The sequence below is a fragment of the Arvicanthis niloticus genome, chromosome 13, assembly GCF_011762505.2.
Source record: "Arvicanthis niloticus isolate mArvNil1 chromosome 13, mArvNil1.pat.X, whole genome shotgun sequence".
Taxonomy (NCBI): domain Eukaryota; kingdom Metazoa; phylum Chordata; class Mammalia; order Rodentia; family Muridae; genus Arvicanthis; species Arvicanthis niloticus.
This window is the reverse complement of record NC_047670.1, coordinates 56,613,255-56,630,375: the sequence shown is the minus strand read 5'-3', so window position 1 is coordinate 56,630,375 and position 17,121 is coordinate 56,613,255. Positions and strand designations below refer to the sequence as shown.

At 39.1% G+C, this 17,121-nt stretch overlaps 1 protein-coding gene across 3 annotated transcripts in view; it reads right to left on the bottom strand.

The window, feature by feature from the left end:
• Positions 1-17,121, bottom strand: part of Ep300 (EP300 lysine acetyltransferase) — a 61,581-nt gene that overhangs the window by 5,145 nt on the left and 39,315 nt on the right. For 2 of the 3 annotated variants that reach the window (XM_076911675.1, XM_034516595.2), the window contains 14 exons: positions 16,851-16,998; positions 15,261-15,379; positions 13,485-13,724; positions 12,771-12,859; positions 11,085-11,165; positions 8,047-8,103; positions 7,431-7,508; positions 5,336-5,403; positions 4,503-4,653; positions 4,245-4,391; positions 3,865-3,978; positions 2,809-2,974; positions 1,600-1,764; positions 401-562 (listed from right to left, as the gene is read on the bottom strand). In XM_076911675.1, coding sequence (XP_076767790.1) covers positions 401-562; positions 1,600-1,764; positions 2,809-2,974; positions 3,865-3,978; positions 4,245-4,391; positions 4,503-4,653; positions 5,336-5,403; positions 7,431-7,508; positions 8,047-8,103; positions 11,085-11,165; positions 12,771-12,859; positions 13,485-13,724; positions 15,261-15,379; positions 16,851-16,998 — 1,785 coding nt within the window. The remainder of the gene's footprint in view (positions 1-400; positions 563-1,599; positions 1,765-2,808; positions 2,975-3,864; positions 3,979-4,244; positions 4,392-4,502; positions 4,654-5,335; positions 5,404-7,430; positions 7,509-8,046; positions 8,104-11,084; positions 11,166-12,770; positions 12,860-13,484; positions 13,725-15,260; positions 15,380-16,850; positions 16,999-17,121) is intronic. The other variant, XM_034516596.2, reaches the window with a different exon arrangement.

Sequence of the window (17,121 nt, the reverse complement as noted above, 5' to 3'; positions counted from 1 at the left end):
CAGGACAGCCAGGGCTACACATAGAAACCCTGTCTCAAAAAACCAAAAAAGAAACTCTGTCTCGGGAAACAACAACAACAACTGTCTTGAAAAATGAAGGGGAAAAAAAAAAAAGTCAGAAACCCAAGAAAATTTATCAATAGACAAACCATGCTTCTACTTTAAGACACAATACAACACCATGTAAATTTATAAAAGCCTCAGTTAGAACATTTTCTCATAAGCAAACTCTCTATATATGCATACAAACTCTCTTTATCCCAGTCAACCCTCTTCCAGTCAAACCATTTCTTCCCTCCGACTTTCCAGCATCCTGGAGTTCTCATCATGCCAGTTGGGGAGAGCAGTTTAGAACCCCACCTGCCTGCCACGCCCCTCTACCCTGGTGGCTGCCTCTCACCTCTTTATGCTTTTCCATGGTGGCATACAGTTTCTGAGAAAGGTCATTAGACACATTGGGCATACCAGGCTTCTTCTTATTGCCCCTACTCAGGCTGCTCTTGTTCTTGCTGGTTTTCTTGTTGTTCTTCTTCTTGGCATTTTTGCTGTCTCCTTTTGTTACCTGTAGGGCAGCACAAAGGAGACATGAAAATGCTCGGTTCTAAGACAGATTTAGAAATGACACTGAAGGTAAAAGACCCTCTTTGACGCTTGGCTGATAATCTTTAAAATTTTCTGTAGCTGCTTGTCACACCTACTATTTTCCTTTTAATGTTTCCTTTTTTTAAACTTACAAGCAAAGGCTTTTTTTTTTGTCTGTATATGTATAGCTTGATGATTGTATGCCATCTGTGTGCAGGTTCTTTTAGAGGCTTTCTGATGCAAAAACTTAAGTTATAGAAAGTTATGAGATTTTTGCTGTGGGTACAGGTACTGCTATGCTTGCCTTAAAAACTTTCACTTTTTTTTTTTGGTGCGGGAGTCCAAACTCATCCATCTAGGGCCCTTGTATTTGTGTACACCATGGCACACACCTGTAGAGGTCAGGTGGCCAAGTGCCCGAGCCTTTTTATTTTTTCCTTCTTTTTGGACAAGGTTTCACTATATCTGGCCTTGGAACTCACACTTACCTGCCTACTTCTGCCTCCTGAGTGCTGAACTAAAAAGGTGTGTGTTAACCCACCTAACCAGCCCCCTGACTTTATTAAGTTAAAATCCAGAGACAAGTCTAGATGTGCTCTGGTCAATAACTGACCAGGCTACTATGAAGGAGACAAGTTGACTCAGTTCCAGGCTTGTGCCTGCTGTGATCCCCAGCACTTCTGGAAAAATACACTAGAAAGGATATGTAGTCAGCAAAACCTGTAGCAGTGATAATTTGGCCTATTAGATATACTTTTTTGGTATAGTTTTTCAAGAACTTATATTACTCAATGTCCAGGAAACTACTTAGAAACACAGAAACCCTTAGTTCTGAGATAGTTTGCCGGCTATGCAGCCAAGGTTGGCCTTGATTATGTGGCCCTAAGTGCTGAGATTAAGCACATTACACCTAGCTGAATTTAAATTGCTCTTTCATGCCATACTAAAAGTGTCAACTCCTTTCTGTATTATCAATGAGATGTCAAAGTAAACACTGTGGACACAGAAAGCTCTTACATCAGTACTCTCGTTGCTGGTGTTCTCTTCTCGCTTCCTTTCTTCCTCTTCCTGTTCAAGCTCCTTGATGCTTTCTTCCAGAACATTGGGCCAGAAATCACCTTCAAAGTAGGGCAATTCCTTTGCACTTGTTAATCGATCTTCAGTAGCTTGTTTTAAAATATCCTGTAAAACAAAACAAAACCCCATGTAAATATGATTAGAAATGTCTATGCTTTCTTTTTAAAATTTTTATTTATTTTTTGAGATGGGGTTTTTCTGTATAGCCCTGGCTATCCTGGAACTCATTCTGTAGACCAGACTGGCCTCGAACTCACAAAGATCTACCTGCCTCTGCCTCCTGAGTGCTGGGACTAAAGGTGTGCACATGCACCACAACTACCCAGCTGGCTTTCTGTTTTTAAAAAGCTTTCACTGTATGGCAAAAATGAAGACTTACTCTAGAGCACATGCCAGAGATATTTAGAATACTAATTTGTATCACTATCTACCCTTGGTTCACTACACACAAAGCTCACTATGTAAAGCAGGCTGGCTGGTATCCTCAAATCTCCTGGAGCTCCATCTACTTCAGTCTCTTAAATGCTGGAATTAAACACATATAATTACCATACCTAGCTCTTTCTTTTTGAGACTAAGCGTCCCTACTTAGCCAAGGATGGCCTGCAATTCCCTATATAGACAAGTATGGGAGAGATCTACCTGCCTTTGCCTATCTACTGCTAGTAAAGACATATACCACTATATCCTACCCATGACTATTAAAAATTAGATTTATTTTATAAGTGTTTGATGTGTGTGCACATGTGTGCACCATGTGCCCACAGAAGCCAAAAAAGAAAGACAGATCACCTAGAATTAAAGTCAAGGATGGATGTGAGTGACCATGTGGCTGCTGGGAACCAAATCTGGGTCCTCTGCAAGAACAAGTGCTCTCAACTGCTGATCCTTTTCTCCAAACCCCCATGACACATTTGAACTTTGAATCATCCTGCCTCAGTTTCCAAAATGAGATTATAGGCAAGCACTACTTTGCTCATCTGTAAATCAAATCACCTAATACCTAGCCATTCTAAATTTGAAATTTTATGTATTAAAAATAAACTTTAGTGAATTAATATAACAGTTATTACACGTTATAAGATTGAACAAGACTTGTCAGAGAAGACAGAAAATAGCAGACTGGTCCATTTCTATGTCCCCACTGACCTTGTAATCATGGACAATACGCTCTGACACAGCCTTGTCCAGCATCTTTTTGTACCATTCTTGCAGGCGCTTGGGCTTTGGTATCTTCTGATCAGGTGGATGGCAATGGAAGATATAGTCATCGCCTTCACTTGGTGGACAGGCCCAGATATGCCCTGTTGTGTATCTAACACATCAAGATATCACTTGTGTTAGAGAAGGTTAAAGTAGTCCTACTAGAGTAGTGGTGGCTACCGGTACAAACCACTGCACATAGTATATCGTAAACAAGAAGGCAAAAGGACAAGGACACAATGCTTACTCTCAATAAGACCCAAAACCAGCCGGGCGGTGGTGGCGCACGACTTTAATCCCAGCACTTGGGAGGCAGAGGCAGGTGGATTTCTGAGTTTGAGGCCAGCCTGGCCTACAGAGTGAGTCCAGGACAGCCAGGACTACACAGAGAAACCTTGTCTAGAAACAAACAAACAAACAAACAAACACCCCCACCCCAAGACCCAAAACCAGATGCACTAACAGTTCTCATACTACCTAATTATTTTGAAAGGCATGGAGGAATGCTGTGGATTTTATTTATAGAAGGGCTTGATTCTTGATCCTAAAACCCCAAATCTGTATTTTAAGACCAAAAAGAAGAAACCCATCCTAACAAATTAAGTGCAAGGTGAACTGCTACAAGTTAGGTGCCAAGTACTCTCCAGGATGTACTTTAAGGTAAAGACTATCTTCACATGGTAACTGACAAATGAACTTGTGCTCTCTCCCCTAGGCCTCCTGTATGCTGGGATTCTAAGTGTATACCATCACATCCAGCCTGTTTTCAGTCCTTATATTCATTTATAAAACGCTCAAGAAACATTTCATTTTCAAATGAATAATACCAATGGTTTCAAAACAGACTAAAGGATTAGTTTATTGGTTAACACATGGTGATATATCATCTTCATATCACAGAACTAACAAACTGAGGTCATGGCTTCACTATATTATAACCAATATGAGAAAGCCAAAATACTTACACATTTTCCACAACATACCACTTTTTAATATGCTTACCCTAATTTCTTGACATATTCCAAATATCCAATTAGAATTTCATGATAGACTGCAGTCCGCAAGCATTTAGGACGGAAGAAATGAACACTATCGAGGTAAGATATGTATACTCTCCTATATCAAAAACAAGAAAAGAAAACATTACATCACATACATTACTATTTATATGGCAAAGACATCACCATCCTCTCTTGTGCTCAGTCACAGGTGTGACTAGGGGACTGGGCTAGCCTTGGCTTCCATGTCTGATTAGCCTGGCACATGCTATGCTCACTAACCTGTTCCTGCCCAGTGTGCCTTTCTACTAGTTATAACATGAACCCAATCCTCTTGCCATTCCCTCTCCCACAAAGTGAGAAGCTGGTCACATCCAGTCCTACCTCTGGTTGGGAGGGGGACAGTCAGAGCCATATTCTTGAACATGCATGCCGAAGAAACACAAGTCCACACCATCAATTTCTTCAAAGGCAAACAGGGCCTTTGTTCGGTATGGAAAAGATTCTGCCATCTCTCCACTATCTACAAACCTACATAATTAAGATTAAAGGGAAACCACAAATCATTCAGGTTGAAATCGACAATAATGGAGTGTGCACAATTGTGGATCTATAAAAAATGAAATGGAGATTACTAGACACCTTGCTTTCATGCCTGGTTTCACTTCCACAGTTTTGTCAGAAGCATGAACAACTCGAACAGTGACCTCTCCTGATTCAGGGTGATTTTGTCGCCTCAGAAAGTCATTCACTCGATTCTCTAGAAAGGTCCCAAGCCTGGTAGATGGCAATCCTAGGAATAAAAAAGTTACAAGTTACCAAGGCCTTGTGTACAATTCCTAGTGTTAAAGAGTGGGAAGAAAGTTACCATGGCTCAGATTGTACTGTCAATACTGAGGCTCAACTAGCCTGATGTATTTGTCTTTCAATATAGTAAGGTAACTCTGATATCTTATCCCTCAAAACAAAGTATTACGTAAGGCTAGAAGTTGTCTGTAAATTAATTCTATAGTGATTCTAGTCACTATCACTTTGACATGTGCCCCACATTACGACATGTGCCAAAACAGAAATATAGAGGAAAAATGTATTAAAATTTTCAGCAAATTTTTATAGTTCAATATTCACTCTGCTATAGAATTATTTTAGCTAAATTACTTTTTTTCTTTTGAAAGAGGGGCTCACTATATAGACAAGGCTGGCCTCAAACTCAGAGATCCGCCTGCCTTCCGAGTACAGGGCTTAGAGGTGTGCACCACAATACTTGTTATAAAGAGTTAAAAATTGATTAATCTTGGCTAGTTTCATTTTCACTAAGATTCAGGAGATAATTTTAAAGACGGGGAAAGTTGGCCTCACACTCAGAGCTCTGGCTGCCCGTCCCTCCCACATGCTGGGACTAAAGGCGTGGGCCACCACCTCCCAGCTACTGGTAATTTTTTAAAGCAAGGTTTACCTCTAAGAATGAGACTTACTTTTAGCAGAATACTTATTTTCTTTCCTAGTTCGTGCAGTTTTCTTTAAACAGCCATCACAGACAAACCTAAAATGTAAACCAGGACTTTGCTTATATAACATAAAAATTAAAGCACCATGTAACAAAATCTATCATTCAAATCCAGGTAAACTCAAAACACAACTTGGCATAAGTTCCTGTATCTTTAACCAAGTTGATAGAACCGGTATACAACTTTTAGATGAGAGTTATAGGATTTCTAGCTGACAGAAACAAGAGAACAACTGCAATCCCAACTGAGAATGGGAGACAGGAAGAGCAAGGAGACCCTGGCCAGCCAGTGAGAGCATCTCAAAAAACAACTACCAACAAAACAGAAGCCTTTGTGCACTTCTGTGCTACATGCTTATAATCCCAGAACCTAAAAGGGGTGTGAGGAAGGGTTGGTCAAGGTTCTATATATATTATAAAGCAAGTTTGTCTATAGATCCATGTTTCCTCACACCAATCACTCAACCACATAGCCATACCCACACAGATTTCTATAAGAACACACTAGGGAAGTTCCCTACTACTGAACTGTATGTATCCCTAGCTATTATACCCAGGCTGATCTTCAACTCTGAATTTTCCTGTGTCAACCTTTGAAGTTAGAGTATTGACATTAAATTCTATAATAAAAGAACTTCTAATTAAAAACAAAACAAAACAAAACAAAACAAAAAAACCAAAGCAAACTTAATATATGTTTTTTTTAAAAAATAATTTAGTCAGGTGGTGGTGGCGGCACACGCTTTCAATCCCAACACTGAGTTCAAGGTCATCCAGGTCTATAAGAGAAACCCTACCTCAAAAAAAAAAAAAAAAAAAAAAAAAAAAAAAAAAAAAAAAAAAAGGCTGAGTATGTGCCACGTATGTATATGTGGTTACTTATGGATTCATTCTAATAACAGTTACAAGTAGTTGTAAACTGTTGACTTGAGAGCTGAGAACTGAACTAGGCCCTCTGCAAGAGCCATTTATTTCAGCCACAATTTAGTATCAATGACGGTCTTTAATAAGCAGATTGGTCTTCAATTCTGAATTGCAATTAAGAAATTTCTTAAGCCATTTTTAACATGTCAATCTTACCGAGCATGTCTCTTAAACATACATAACAGAAAATGGTGGTGGCGTACACCTTTAATCCCAGTACTTGGGAGGCAGAGGCCAGTAGATCTCAGAGTTCCAGGACAGCCAGGGTTACAGAGGAAAACAAAACAAAACAAAACAAAAAAAACAACAAAAAAACCACATACCCAAAAGGTCAGCCCCTTTCTCCCAAAATGAAAAGTATCATTTTTAACTTTCATGTGAAATACTATGAGTCTATAAGTTACTGGTCCTCCAGCCTGGACAAGAGTCATTAGTTTATCATTCAAATTAGGATGCTTCAGGAAGGACGACTAAGTGTTCTTTGGCTTTATACCAATACCCATTCCCTTTTTAAGACTATAGTTATCAGTAAACACTTTCAAATATGGCAAATTCTGTTATAGCCATATTGGCTTTTAAACCAACATTTAACATTTCCTTCCTTTTATGGAGATAGGTGTTCACTGTGTGGTCCAGACTTTATATTATATATGGAATATATATATATGGAAACATGCCTACCCTAGGCTGGGATTATTGGTGGGTGCCACACCTATAGAGCTATTACAGATGTTTTGGGAATCTTAACACTTAAATGGCAAGTGCTTTATCCAGTGTGTCATCTCCTCAGCTACTATTTATAGTTTTAAACTGGGTTTGTACTAATCCTTTTACAATCCAAAGAAAAAACAGTTTGGTAGTGTTAGGATAAAATCCATACTGTGGTAGGCATGTGCTGTACCAATAAGCTAGATAGATTCCTAATCCCAAAGAAAATACTTAGAAGAACATAGCTTTGTCCAGGTAGGGCGATGTACACCTTTGATCTCAGCACTCAGGAGGTAGCATGTTCAGCCAAAGCTACATAGTGAGGCCCTATCAAAATCAGCAACCTTGAACATACAAAACATATGGAAAATATGGAAAAGAATGTTCATGGAAAGAAAACAAAACAGATCTGCTAATGTCTTAAGCCTCACCCCGATGGCCAGATGATCTCGTGGTGAAGGACACAGATCTGGTGCATCTTTCTTCCACACTCTGTGCACTCAACAAACCTGGAAATAAACATTACGAATTGTAAGATTTTGAAGCATCAAACAAAAATGTCCAATATCTTCTGTAAATTCTAACAAATCAAAAGATAACTGTCATGCCCAAAGAGTTAAAAAAAAATTAGCTCAGTGGAGTTTTTCTGACTTTAATGTTACAGTGAGGGCGAATTTCAGAAGCAATAAACCACAGTTATTCATCAACGACCTAAAATTTCAATCCAGAAAGGCAGTTATCACTTCTGAGGCCCTAGAATCATCCCATCCATTTTCAGAGTAAGAAGAGGAAACCTGTCCTCTTCAGTGTGCTAGGCTTGAAAAATCTGTCAGGTAGACTAAGGGAGTCTAAGGATGCACAGGAAATGCAGTGAGGAGAGCACAACACTAGGCAGAAGTAGTGTGATGCTTGACAGGGAAAACTAAATGAACACTGTAAGGTGACAGCCTTAGCCCCTGTATGATATGCAGATGTTAGCCCAAGAACATTAAGCTATCTTGAAAAAAGGTCAGCGAGTGTACCGATAATTCAAGGGAAACTACTTACAGTTCAGGATCCAGCGTGTCATTTTTTCTCTTGGAAAATTGTTCTTTATTTATTGTACTAAGGAAAGAAAATAGACAAGAGAAAATAAACAAAAATAATGACTATTTGAATATGCCCTGAACAAAATTCATTCTCTGTGAGTATTTCACTTGGGAGGCAGAGGCAGGCGGATTTCTGAGTTCAAGGCCAGCCTGGTCTACAGAGTGTGTTCCAGGACAGCCAGGGCTACACAGAGAAACCCTGTCTCAAAAAACCAAAAACCAAAAAAAAAAAAAAAAAAAAAAAAGAAAAAGAAAAAGAAAAAGAAAAAAAAAAAGAAAATGCAGTTGTACATCATAATAACAGACATAGATACATCCTTTTGAAACCAGGTCATATGTAGCTATGGTTGGCTTTGAGCTCACAAGAGCTCACCTCCCTCTGCTTCTATAGTGCAGACTAAAGAGTCTGTTAACACGTACAGTTCTATTTAAAATCTGGTTCTATGAAGTTCTCTTAATCTGCAGTTTCCAGATTGTAAACCTGGTGTTCACTCTGGAGGGAAGGGCAAATGGAGCTCTGTGAGTTTGAGGCCAGCCTGGTTTACATAGTGAGTTTTGCAAGAGGTATGTAGTTGAGATCTTATCTTGGGGAAAAAACCAAACCAAACAAACCAAAACAAAAAAAAAGGAATAGTTTTATTTGGGAGGCTGAATAGAGAGTAACACCCTAGCCTGGCAGCAGTAGCGCATGCCTTTAATCCCAGCACTTGGGAGGCAGAGGCAGGTGGGTTTCTGAGTTCAAGGGCAGCTTGGTCTACAGAGTGAGTTCCAGGACAGCCAGGGCTACACAGAGGAACCCTGTCTTAAGAAAGACAAAAAAAAAAAAAAAAAAAAAAAAAAAAAAAAAAAAAAAAGAAAAAAGAAAAGAGAGTAATACCCTACCCTTATAACTCCTCCAAAAAGCACAAAGAAATCAACCAGGTAACAGGTAGCTATGGTGGTGTGCACCTCTAATCCCAGTGTTCAGAGGCAAAAAGATCTGAAATTACAGACCAATTTGGGCTACACAGTGACATCCTACAGGGGTAGGGGAGTTTGGTTTTAGGAACCAGATGGTCATGTCCTGTTTTGTTTTGTTTTGTTTTGTTTTAAGTCTTGTATTTATCAAGGGTGGGAACAGAGACTAAAGTGCATGCTTTAGGTTCCTACAGTTATCTCAGACTAAATTTGAAGGGACAAAACATTTTCATTTCATAGTATTATATGCTATCACTTCCCATACTGCCCAGGATCCCTGACTCCCCCATAAAACAGCATCCAAATTTAAAAGCATATCTTACAAAAATTAGTAAGTCTCAAGATTCATTCACCTTCCTGATTGTCCTAAGATCTTGATGGAAGACCCAAAGGCCAAGAACATCCCAGAATGACATGGGAGCTTTTTAAAAATGTAGTCTCTTAGGCTCATTATAGACATGCAGAACCAGAAAGGAAATCCGATACTTTCCAACCTTACAGCCTTACTCATTTAAAGTGTAGAATAACCAACAGGCCACTCTGTGGTTCCAAGGGTAAAACTGACTGACTTCCCTTCCCACAGCAGGAAAGGCTTCCCTAGTGTCAACTTCTCTGGTTCTGAGTCAAGTGTCTCTTTGTAGGTTCTCAGCATCCATTCTACATGGGCACCCAGAGTCTACTACGCTGTATTTCAGCTATTACATTGTATTTCAACAGTAATTGAAAAAGAAAGTGTTGGGCTGGAGAGATGGCTCAGCAGTTAAGTGCACTTAACTGCTCTTTCAGAGGTCCTGAGTTCAATTCCCAGCAACCACATGGTGGCTCACAACCATCTCTAATGGGATCTGATGCCCTCTTCCCAATGTGTCTGAAGACAGCTACAGTGTACTCATATACATAAAATAAATAAACCTTAAACAAACAAACAAAAAATTAAATTAAAAAAAAAAAAGGGGGGGGGAGTGCTGCTGTATAAAATAAACTAAATGACCCAGGGTGCCACAGAGACTTGTTTCACTAATACTATCTTTTCAGCACTACGAATTTTAAATTCAATGTAAGCATTCTCCAATTAGTTGAAATATAGTGTCTAACTCTATGTTAAAGAGATTAACAATAATAGTTCACAGTTTAGGCCATGTGTTGAAATTTTTCTTAGCATTTACTAAACACTAAAAACTTATGAAATTACTAAGCTCCAGGCAGGCTCACCTAAAGCTATATAGTAAAGTCTACTAACTGGGGGTATTCTGTTAACCTACTAGAGAAGATAGAAGAGCATTATGAGTCCAGCCTCCTTTAAACTCAATATACTTAATAATAAAATGCTCGTGTACAAACCTTTCAATTTTTAGAAGAGAAGGTATACTTATTTTTTTATTGGCTATTTATTTATAATACAGATGTCAACCCCTTTCCCCTCCTCCCTAGAACCCCCTATCCTATACCCCCTCTTCCTTTATGCTTTTATACCATTTTGATTACATGCATGTAATAAGGTCAGATCTAGGTTGAGGGTCTAGCAATACAATAGATGCAGATAGTCAAGGAACAAGCAATACAATAACACAAATAGTCAAAAAAAAAAAAAAGCAAGGCATTAAACACAATTACACAAACCCTCTCGTGATCACTGTTTCTAAAGGCTTATCAGGATGACCAAAGTATCTGAGCCCATTTCCCTGTCCTAGCCTAAAATTTAGATTCCTGTCTGAGATTAGAGAAGGTATACTTTTATAAGTACTTATATTATTATTACTAAGATGACTGTCCAATGCTCAGAAAACACTTATCCCAGAATCTAGGCTAACCAGTTGAGTAGCCAATAGCTAGAGAAAAGTATAGGTACCTCTATGTGAGAAGGAAACTGAGACCAGTATCTAATTTATCTCAAAATCATATGAATTTCAACAGTAACCTATGACTGGCGGGATACATTATTAGACAGACAACAGTATAAGACAACTCCAACGTGCCTGAGAACACTCCTGTGAGAAGGGAGAATTAAAACAGCAGATTCCAAATGACACAGTTACTTACGTTTGAGGCTGGGAAGGGTCATCACCCAAAGAAACGCTCTCCCCTTGGATCTCATTGAAACACTTCTCACAGAAATGATACCTGTCGGCAAGAAGGCCATACTGGGGTGAACTGTTCCGTTCACACAACACAGCCCAAGCCAAGCAACGAAGCCACCAATCACAGCAGGCCAAGGAGGGGAACGGGAGCAGAGAGCAGGTCATCAACGGCGACAAGGACATTCAATGATGCAGATTTATGGGACCCATAGTATGGGTTTGTTTTGGTTTTTGGTTTTTTTTTTTAATTGTTTTTTGTTTTTGTGTTTTTGTGTTTTTGCAATCAAAGCCAAGCGCAGACAACGACAAGCATGAGGGAGAAAAAAAAAACAAAACAAACGAAGAAATGAGGGATTGCAAGACAACAAAAAACAAAAGCAAGACAAGACAACACAAAGCAGAAAGCCAACGCAAAGCACATATTAGCATTAACTATTTCAATGGGATCACAAGTAGCAAATGATTACACCAAATAAAAGACCTTTCACTTAGACCCATACTACTTGATTTTTTACTACCCAGTGCTGGTGCTACTATTACTGTGCGCGCTCGCACACATATACATTGTGTGTGTATTGCATGTCTTTTTTCCCCCTTGAGACAGGATTTCTCTGAATAGTCCTGACCACCCTAGATCTCTCTCTGTAGACAAGACTGGTCTAAACCTTGGAGATTCACCTGCCTCTGCCTCCCCAGTGCTGGGAGTAAAGGTGTGCACTGCCACCATCATGCAAGATTTATTATTTATTTAATGTATGTGAGTGTTCTGTTCTCATGCAAAACCAGAAGAAGGACACGGCTACATTACAAGGGGTTGTGAGCCACCATGAGGTTACTCTTAACCTCTGAGCCAGTGTTGGCAGTGTTGAACAAGCCAGGGCAGTCACTGCTTAGACGTACAAGTCTGTTGGAGAGGTTCAAGAAGAACCACTAGAATAATCTCTAATGCAGGCTGATTACTACCAACAAGAGATTAATTATTCACAATCAAGAGATTAGTGTATGCAACTTTGTGATTATAGCCACTGGGTAAGTGAAGAATATGGCAGAGATACTCATGTCTACATAGAGAAAAACAAACTATATATACATACATATAGTTTTTTTTTTTCCCTATTTTTTTAGACAGGGTCTCATGCCATCTAGCTAGGCTGCCCTCAAATTTACTTATGTAGCCAGCCAAGAACAACTCTCAAGTGATCCCTGAACCTCTACCCTCCCAGTACTTGGATTATAGCTTTGAACCACTATACCCCGTTTACAAGGTGCTAAGCTCAAACCCAGAGCTTCATGTATGCCAGACAAGTGCTCTACAAATTAGCTAGGCCTCAGCTCTGGGAGATAACTTTGTTTTTAATTGGCCTGAATACCTTTTAATTATAATCCAAAAATAAGAAATTAGGATGAGATAAGGGTCAAAAACTTGTTTAAACTAGTTTTTTTGGCTTTTTTTTTTTTTTTTGAAACTAGGAAATACTATAGAAAAAAAATGTACGCAATGCAGATGTTTTCAAGCAGGTAACATGAACCACAATGTGTGTAAGTCTGCACACTAGAGAGTGTGCACACATGCACCAATGTGTCTAGATTGTATGTATATCTATATACAAGGACACATGGACCATGGTCCACACGTGGTTGAGCTTACCTGTTCTGGTAACTGTAGTAAGTAGCATCACGGGGGATTGTGCATAACTGTTTGCCATAGCAACATAGAGTCTGTGGAGAGAACTCCAACTGCAAAAGATAGTATTTGTTTAAGAGTGCAAAGACCTCAAGTACAAGGCAGAATAGTCACAAGGGCAAATCAGAAACAAGCCAGTGCCAACTCAGCCCTCACTTAGAGAAATCACAATCGGCCATATCAACTTATAAAAACCACCAGCAGTTTACTACACAATTTCATCAGGCTGAGCAGGTATATGTGCACACATCTATAGATACCTACAGGCAACATGTGTAGTTACACTGAGGACAAGAAAACATCATGTGCAGAACAAGCTGCACCTATAGAGACATAGTAAACCTTCTACTCCATAAGCTTAGTCTGATGAGTCAAGAAGTCACTAACACTAAAGGCTCAGCTCTGCCATATAATCCATATTATTTATATATATATAAAAGTCCTCACAGAAAGCAAATTCTAAATAGTCATTATCATGTGTTGAGAAAAAATGCCTGTTAGGGTTGGCAGTGCACTGGTAAAGTGATCCAATAATCTGTTTGACCTCCAACCACATGAGAAGAGGAACAGAAATGCAGAGATTCTGTCAAAGTCAGAAGCAGAGTATTTTTAGCCCAAGTCATCACTAGATTCTAGGTATCTTAGAAGTTTAAGATAGATCTGAAAGCTACTTCTTACCTTTCTGCCACAACAGTATCCAAGGCTTTGCATGACAGGGTCAATTTCTTGATCAAATACTTCAGAAAGTTTGGAGCAATATTTGTATACCCTTGAAGTTTTGCGGTTATATAACCAGGCATTGTTGAACATAAGCCAAATATCATCTATATATTGCCAGGGCTCTTGGTACTGTCCAGTATCTAACTTCCTCTTGATTGTAGAAAGATCCATGGGGCTCTTCACAATATCAAAGTAATCCTAGAAGTATAAGCAACACCACATCACATACTCATGAGCAAGGTATTTAGGGAAGAGGGAGTGTCTTTCTATTATCATCATTAATTTTCCACATAATGTTATACGTCTTGATATGTCTTACGTCTCAGGAGTTGACTTAAGCCTGTCACTTCTTTAAAGTATTAATCTATTAATGTATTAAGAGGCTTTGAGGATTAAGTATTAGAAGAGGCCTAAAAATCCTGGAGAATTAAGTGTTCTAAGGTAACAGGAAAACATGAAAAAAATCTTAAATAAACTGTGCCCCTGAACAGCACTCCAATACCATATCCACTCAATAATACTCAGGAAATCTTTGAATAAAAACTGCAAGCAACCTGGGTGCATGACAATTTCCAAACATTTCAAAACTAACTTTAGGAGAGAGCAGATAGATGACCTGCTCTACAGGTCTCCATAGTCAATTTCAGACCAACTAGGAATATATACACACCCCTCAACCCAACCCTTGTCTCAACCCCCCCCCCACAAAACAAACAAACAAACAAAAAACAACAAAAACAAAACCCAAAAATCTGAGGGTTGAAATAGAGGAAGAGACTCAGCAGTTAAAAGCATTTGCTGCTCTTACAGAGGACATAGGTTCAGCTTTCTTCATCTACAGGATAGCTCAAAACCATCTTTAACGCCAGTTCTAGGGGGATTCACCACCCTCTTTTGACCAAGGAACCAGGATAACACATGCACACACGTACACTCACAAAACTTCATACACACAAAATATAAATAAATCTTCAGAACCAAGGGACTCATCTTTCTGCCATAATCTATAGCTGTTCAAATGATAATAAGTTGTTGACTCAACAACTGCACCTCTTAACATACCAAAGAAAAACATAAATCATAAAACATAAAAATTTACACACTTCTGTAATATCAGTGCATGAAGGCCAAGGCAGGACCTAAACGTTCAAGGATAACTGGGGGTATAAATTAAGACTCTCTTTCAAAATCTAAACAAATAGGCAAAGCAGTGCTTTCTTGTACAATGACATTCACAGAAGTCATATTCTCAATAGCCAAAAACTAGAAATAATCAAAGACTTGCCAATCAAATACATACACAAAATGCAGTAATATCAACATAACTGAATATTATATGATTAAAAGGAAGCAGTGGGTGACACAGTAACATAACATGGAAGAACCTCAACGGTTGTACTGGAGCCTGGGGTCAGTGTAGAGCACTTGCTAAGCTTTCATTCCACACCTAGTGAGACTCTCAACACTAGAATAGAAAAGCCAAACTACAAGACACCAGAGGAATTAGGCAGCCCTAAGGTTAGAGAAGTCAGAGCACTGCAACTAGTGATTTTAATGGAGGTAGGGTTTATTTTGGGGAAGTTTTGAAAATGAATTAAAACCATGGTGATAGTTGTATAACAATGAAAATGCTAAAACTTGTACACAGTAAGTAGAGTAACTTCTGTAACACGAATCATGCTAATAAAGCTGTTTCTCCATCTAAAAGGAAATAAAAAAGTTCCAAATACTTACAGGGATTCCTAGAAGCTGTGGGTCCACAGGCTGGCGAAAGGGAAGAGATTCCGGATCCTGCCGGTAAAGTGCCTCCAATGTTGGCATCAGAGCCTGGCGTAATTCTTCTGGTTTGAAAACTTTAAGGAGAGTCCATTGAAATCAATTACTGACTGAACAAAGGGATGTTAAAACCATATTCACATTAAAGGTTCTAAAAGTACCTGAAGTATCCCAGAACACTAAAGTGACACTGTCCTCAGAGAAACTTGAGTAAGGGCTCACTTTCTAATTTTAATTCCTACTCCGATTTAACCACTTCCTGTAACACAGAGCTGTTCCATTCCTTTCTAGCTGAGTTACTTTTCCAGCTACAGATTTATTGAGAATCAACTTGGCCAAATAAAAACAGAAATCAAAGGCTCCTAGAAACACAAGAAGAAACTTCTCAAAAAAAAGCAGTCTAAAAGCTGTTTGTGGAAAGAAGGGTTCTGTCAAGCAGAGCTAGAAATGCCCTCTTTGAACTGGTATGGTTGGACATGGGAGCACTCCTAACACCAGGCATGATAATGCAGGAAGATGTTTGAGGTAGGGTTGTGGGATACAGAGAGATTAAGCCAGGTGGTGGTGGCGCACGCCTTTAATCCCAGCACTTGGGAGGCAGAGGGAGGCTGATTTCTGAGTTCGAGGCCAGAATGGTCTACAGAGTGAGTTCCAGGACAGACAGGGCTACACAGAGAAACACTGTCTTAAAAAAAAAAAAGAAAAAAAAAAAAAAAAGAAAGAAAGAAAAAGGATACATCAAGGTCCGATTATGGAGTGCAAGCAATGAAGAATTCAGTAAATAAGAGAATAATAATTTTAAAAATTTAAGTTATATTAGTATTATTTTTCAGTGAGAATTTGTGTATCTGTGCACAAATACATTTGTAGAGGTCAAAGAACTATTTGCAGGAGTCAACACTCTTTCCAGCATGGCTGCATGTGCATATGTCTGTGTGTCTCTCTGTGTCTGTAGACCAAGGGTCCACATTAGATGAGTGTTTTTGTTCAGGTTAATAACCTTGTTTTTCACATTTAATATTTCATTTTATGCGTTCCTATGTTTGAATGAATTTATGTGCTAAAGCCTGAGGACAATGTGGGTGTTTGGTCCCCAGAACTGGAGTTACAAGTAGTTATAACCTACCATGTGGTTGCTGGGAGTCAAATCTGGGTCCTCTATAAAAGCTGTTAAAGATTCTTAACTCTCTCCATCCTCTATCCCCAAACCCTGGGAAAAAGGAGTCATAGTAGAGTTTGAACTCATTAACAAGCGAGTTCCAGGAACCTGCAATCTCTACTTCCCCAGTAGTCAAATTACAAGTGTATCACAATGCTCAGCTATGACACAGGGTCTCACTATCTAACTTAACTTTACCTGGAATTTGCTGTGTAGTAAACAAGGCTAGCCTTGAATTCAAATTGTTCTGCCTCTGCCTTCCAAGCACTAGGATTAAAGATGTGTAAACAATTGGCGTATCCACACAATTGGGGCAAACAAATTCAAATCGTGATTGTTTATGAAACAAGCATTTTACCAAATGGATGATCTTCTGTGCCTTTACTTACTTTTCTTCTTTGACTGCCCAGGAGCTGGAGAGGACTGTGTAGCAGAGGTGCTCGGCTGGTCTTCCAGATCCTCTTTCCCTTCAGTTTTTAACTCAGGGCCTCTCTCCTCTGTTTCTGTAGGTTCTACTTTACCATCCTCAGCTTTAGTCTGAAAGACAAGTCAGGAACTTTCAGTATTTCACAGACGTACCCCTGGGAATAAGTCCATGACCATCACCTTATTTATTTACTTTTTCCACTAGGGAAACCCACAGATCTCCTTTCCTAATAG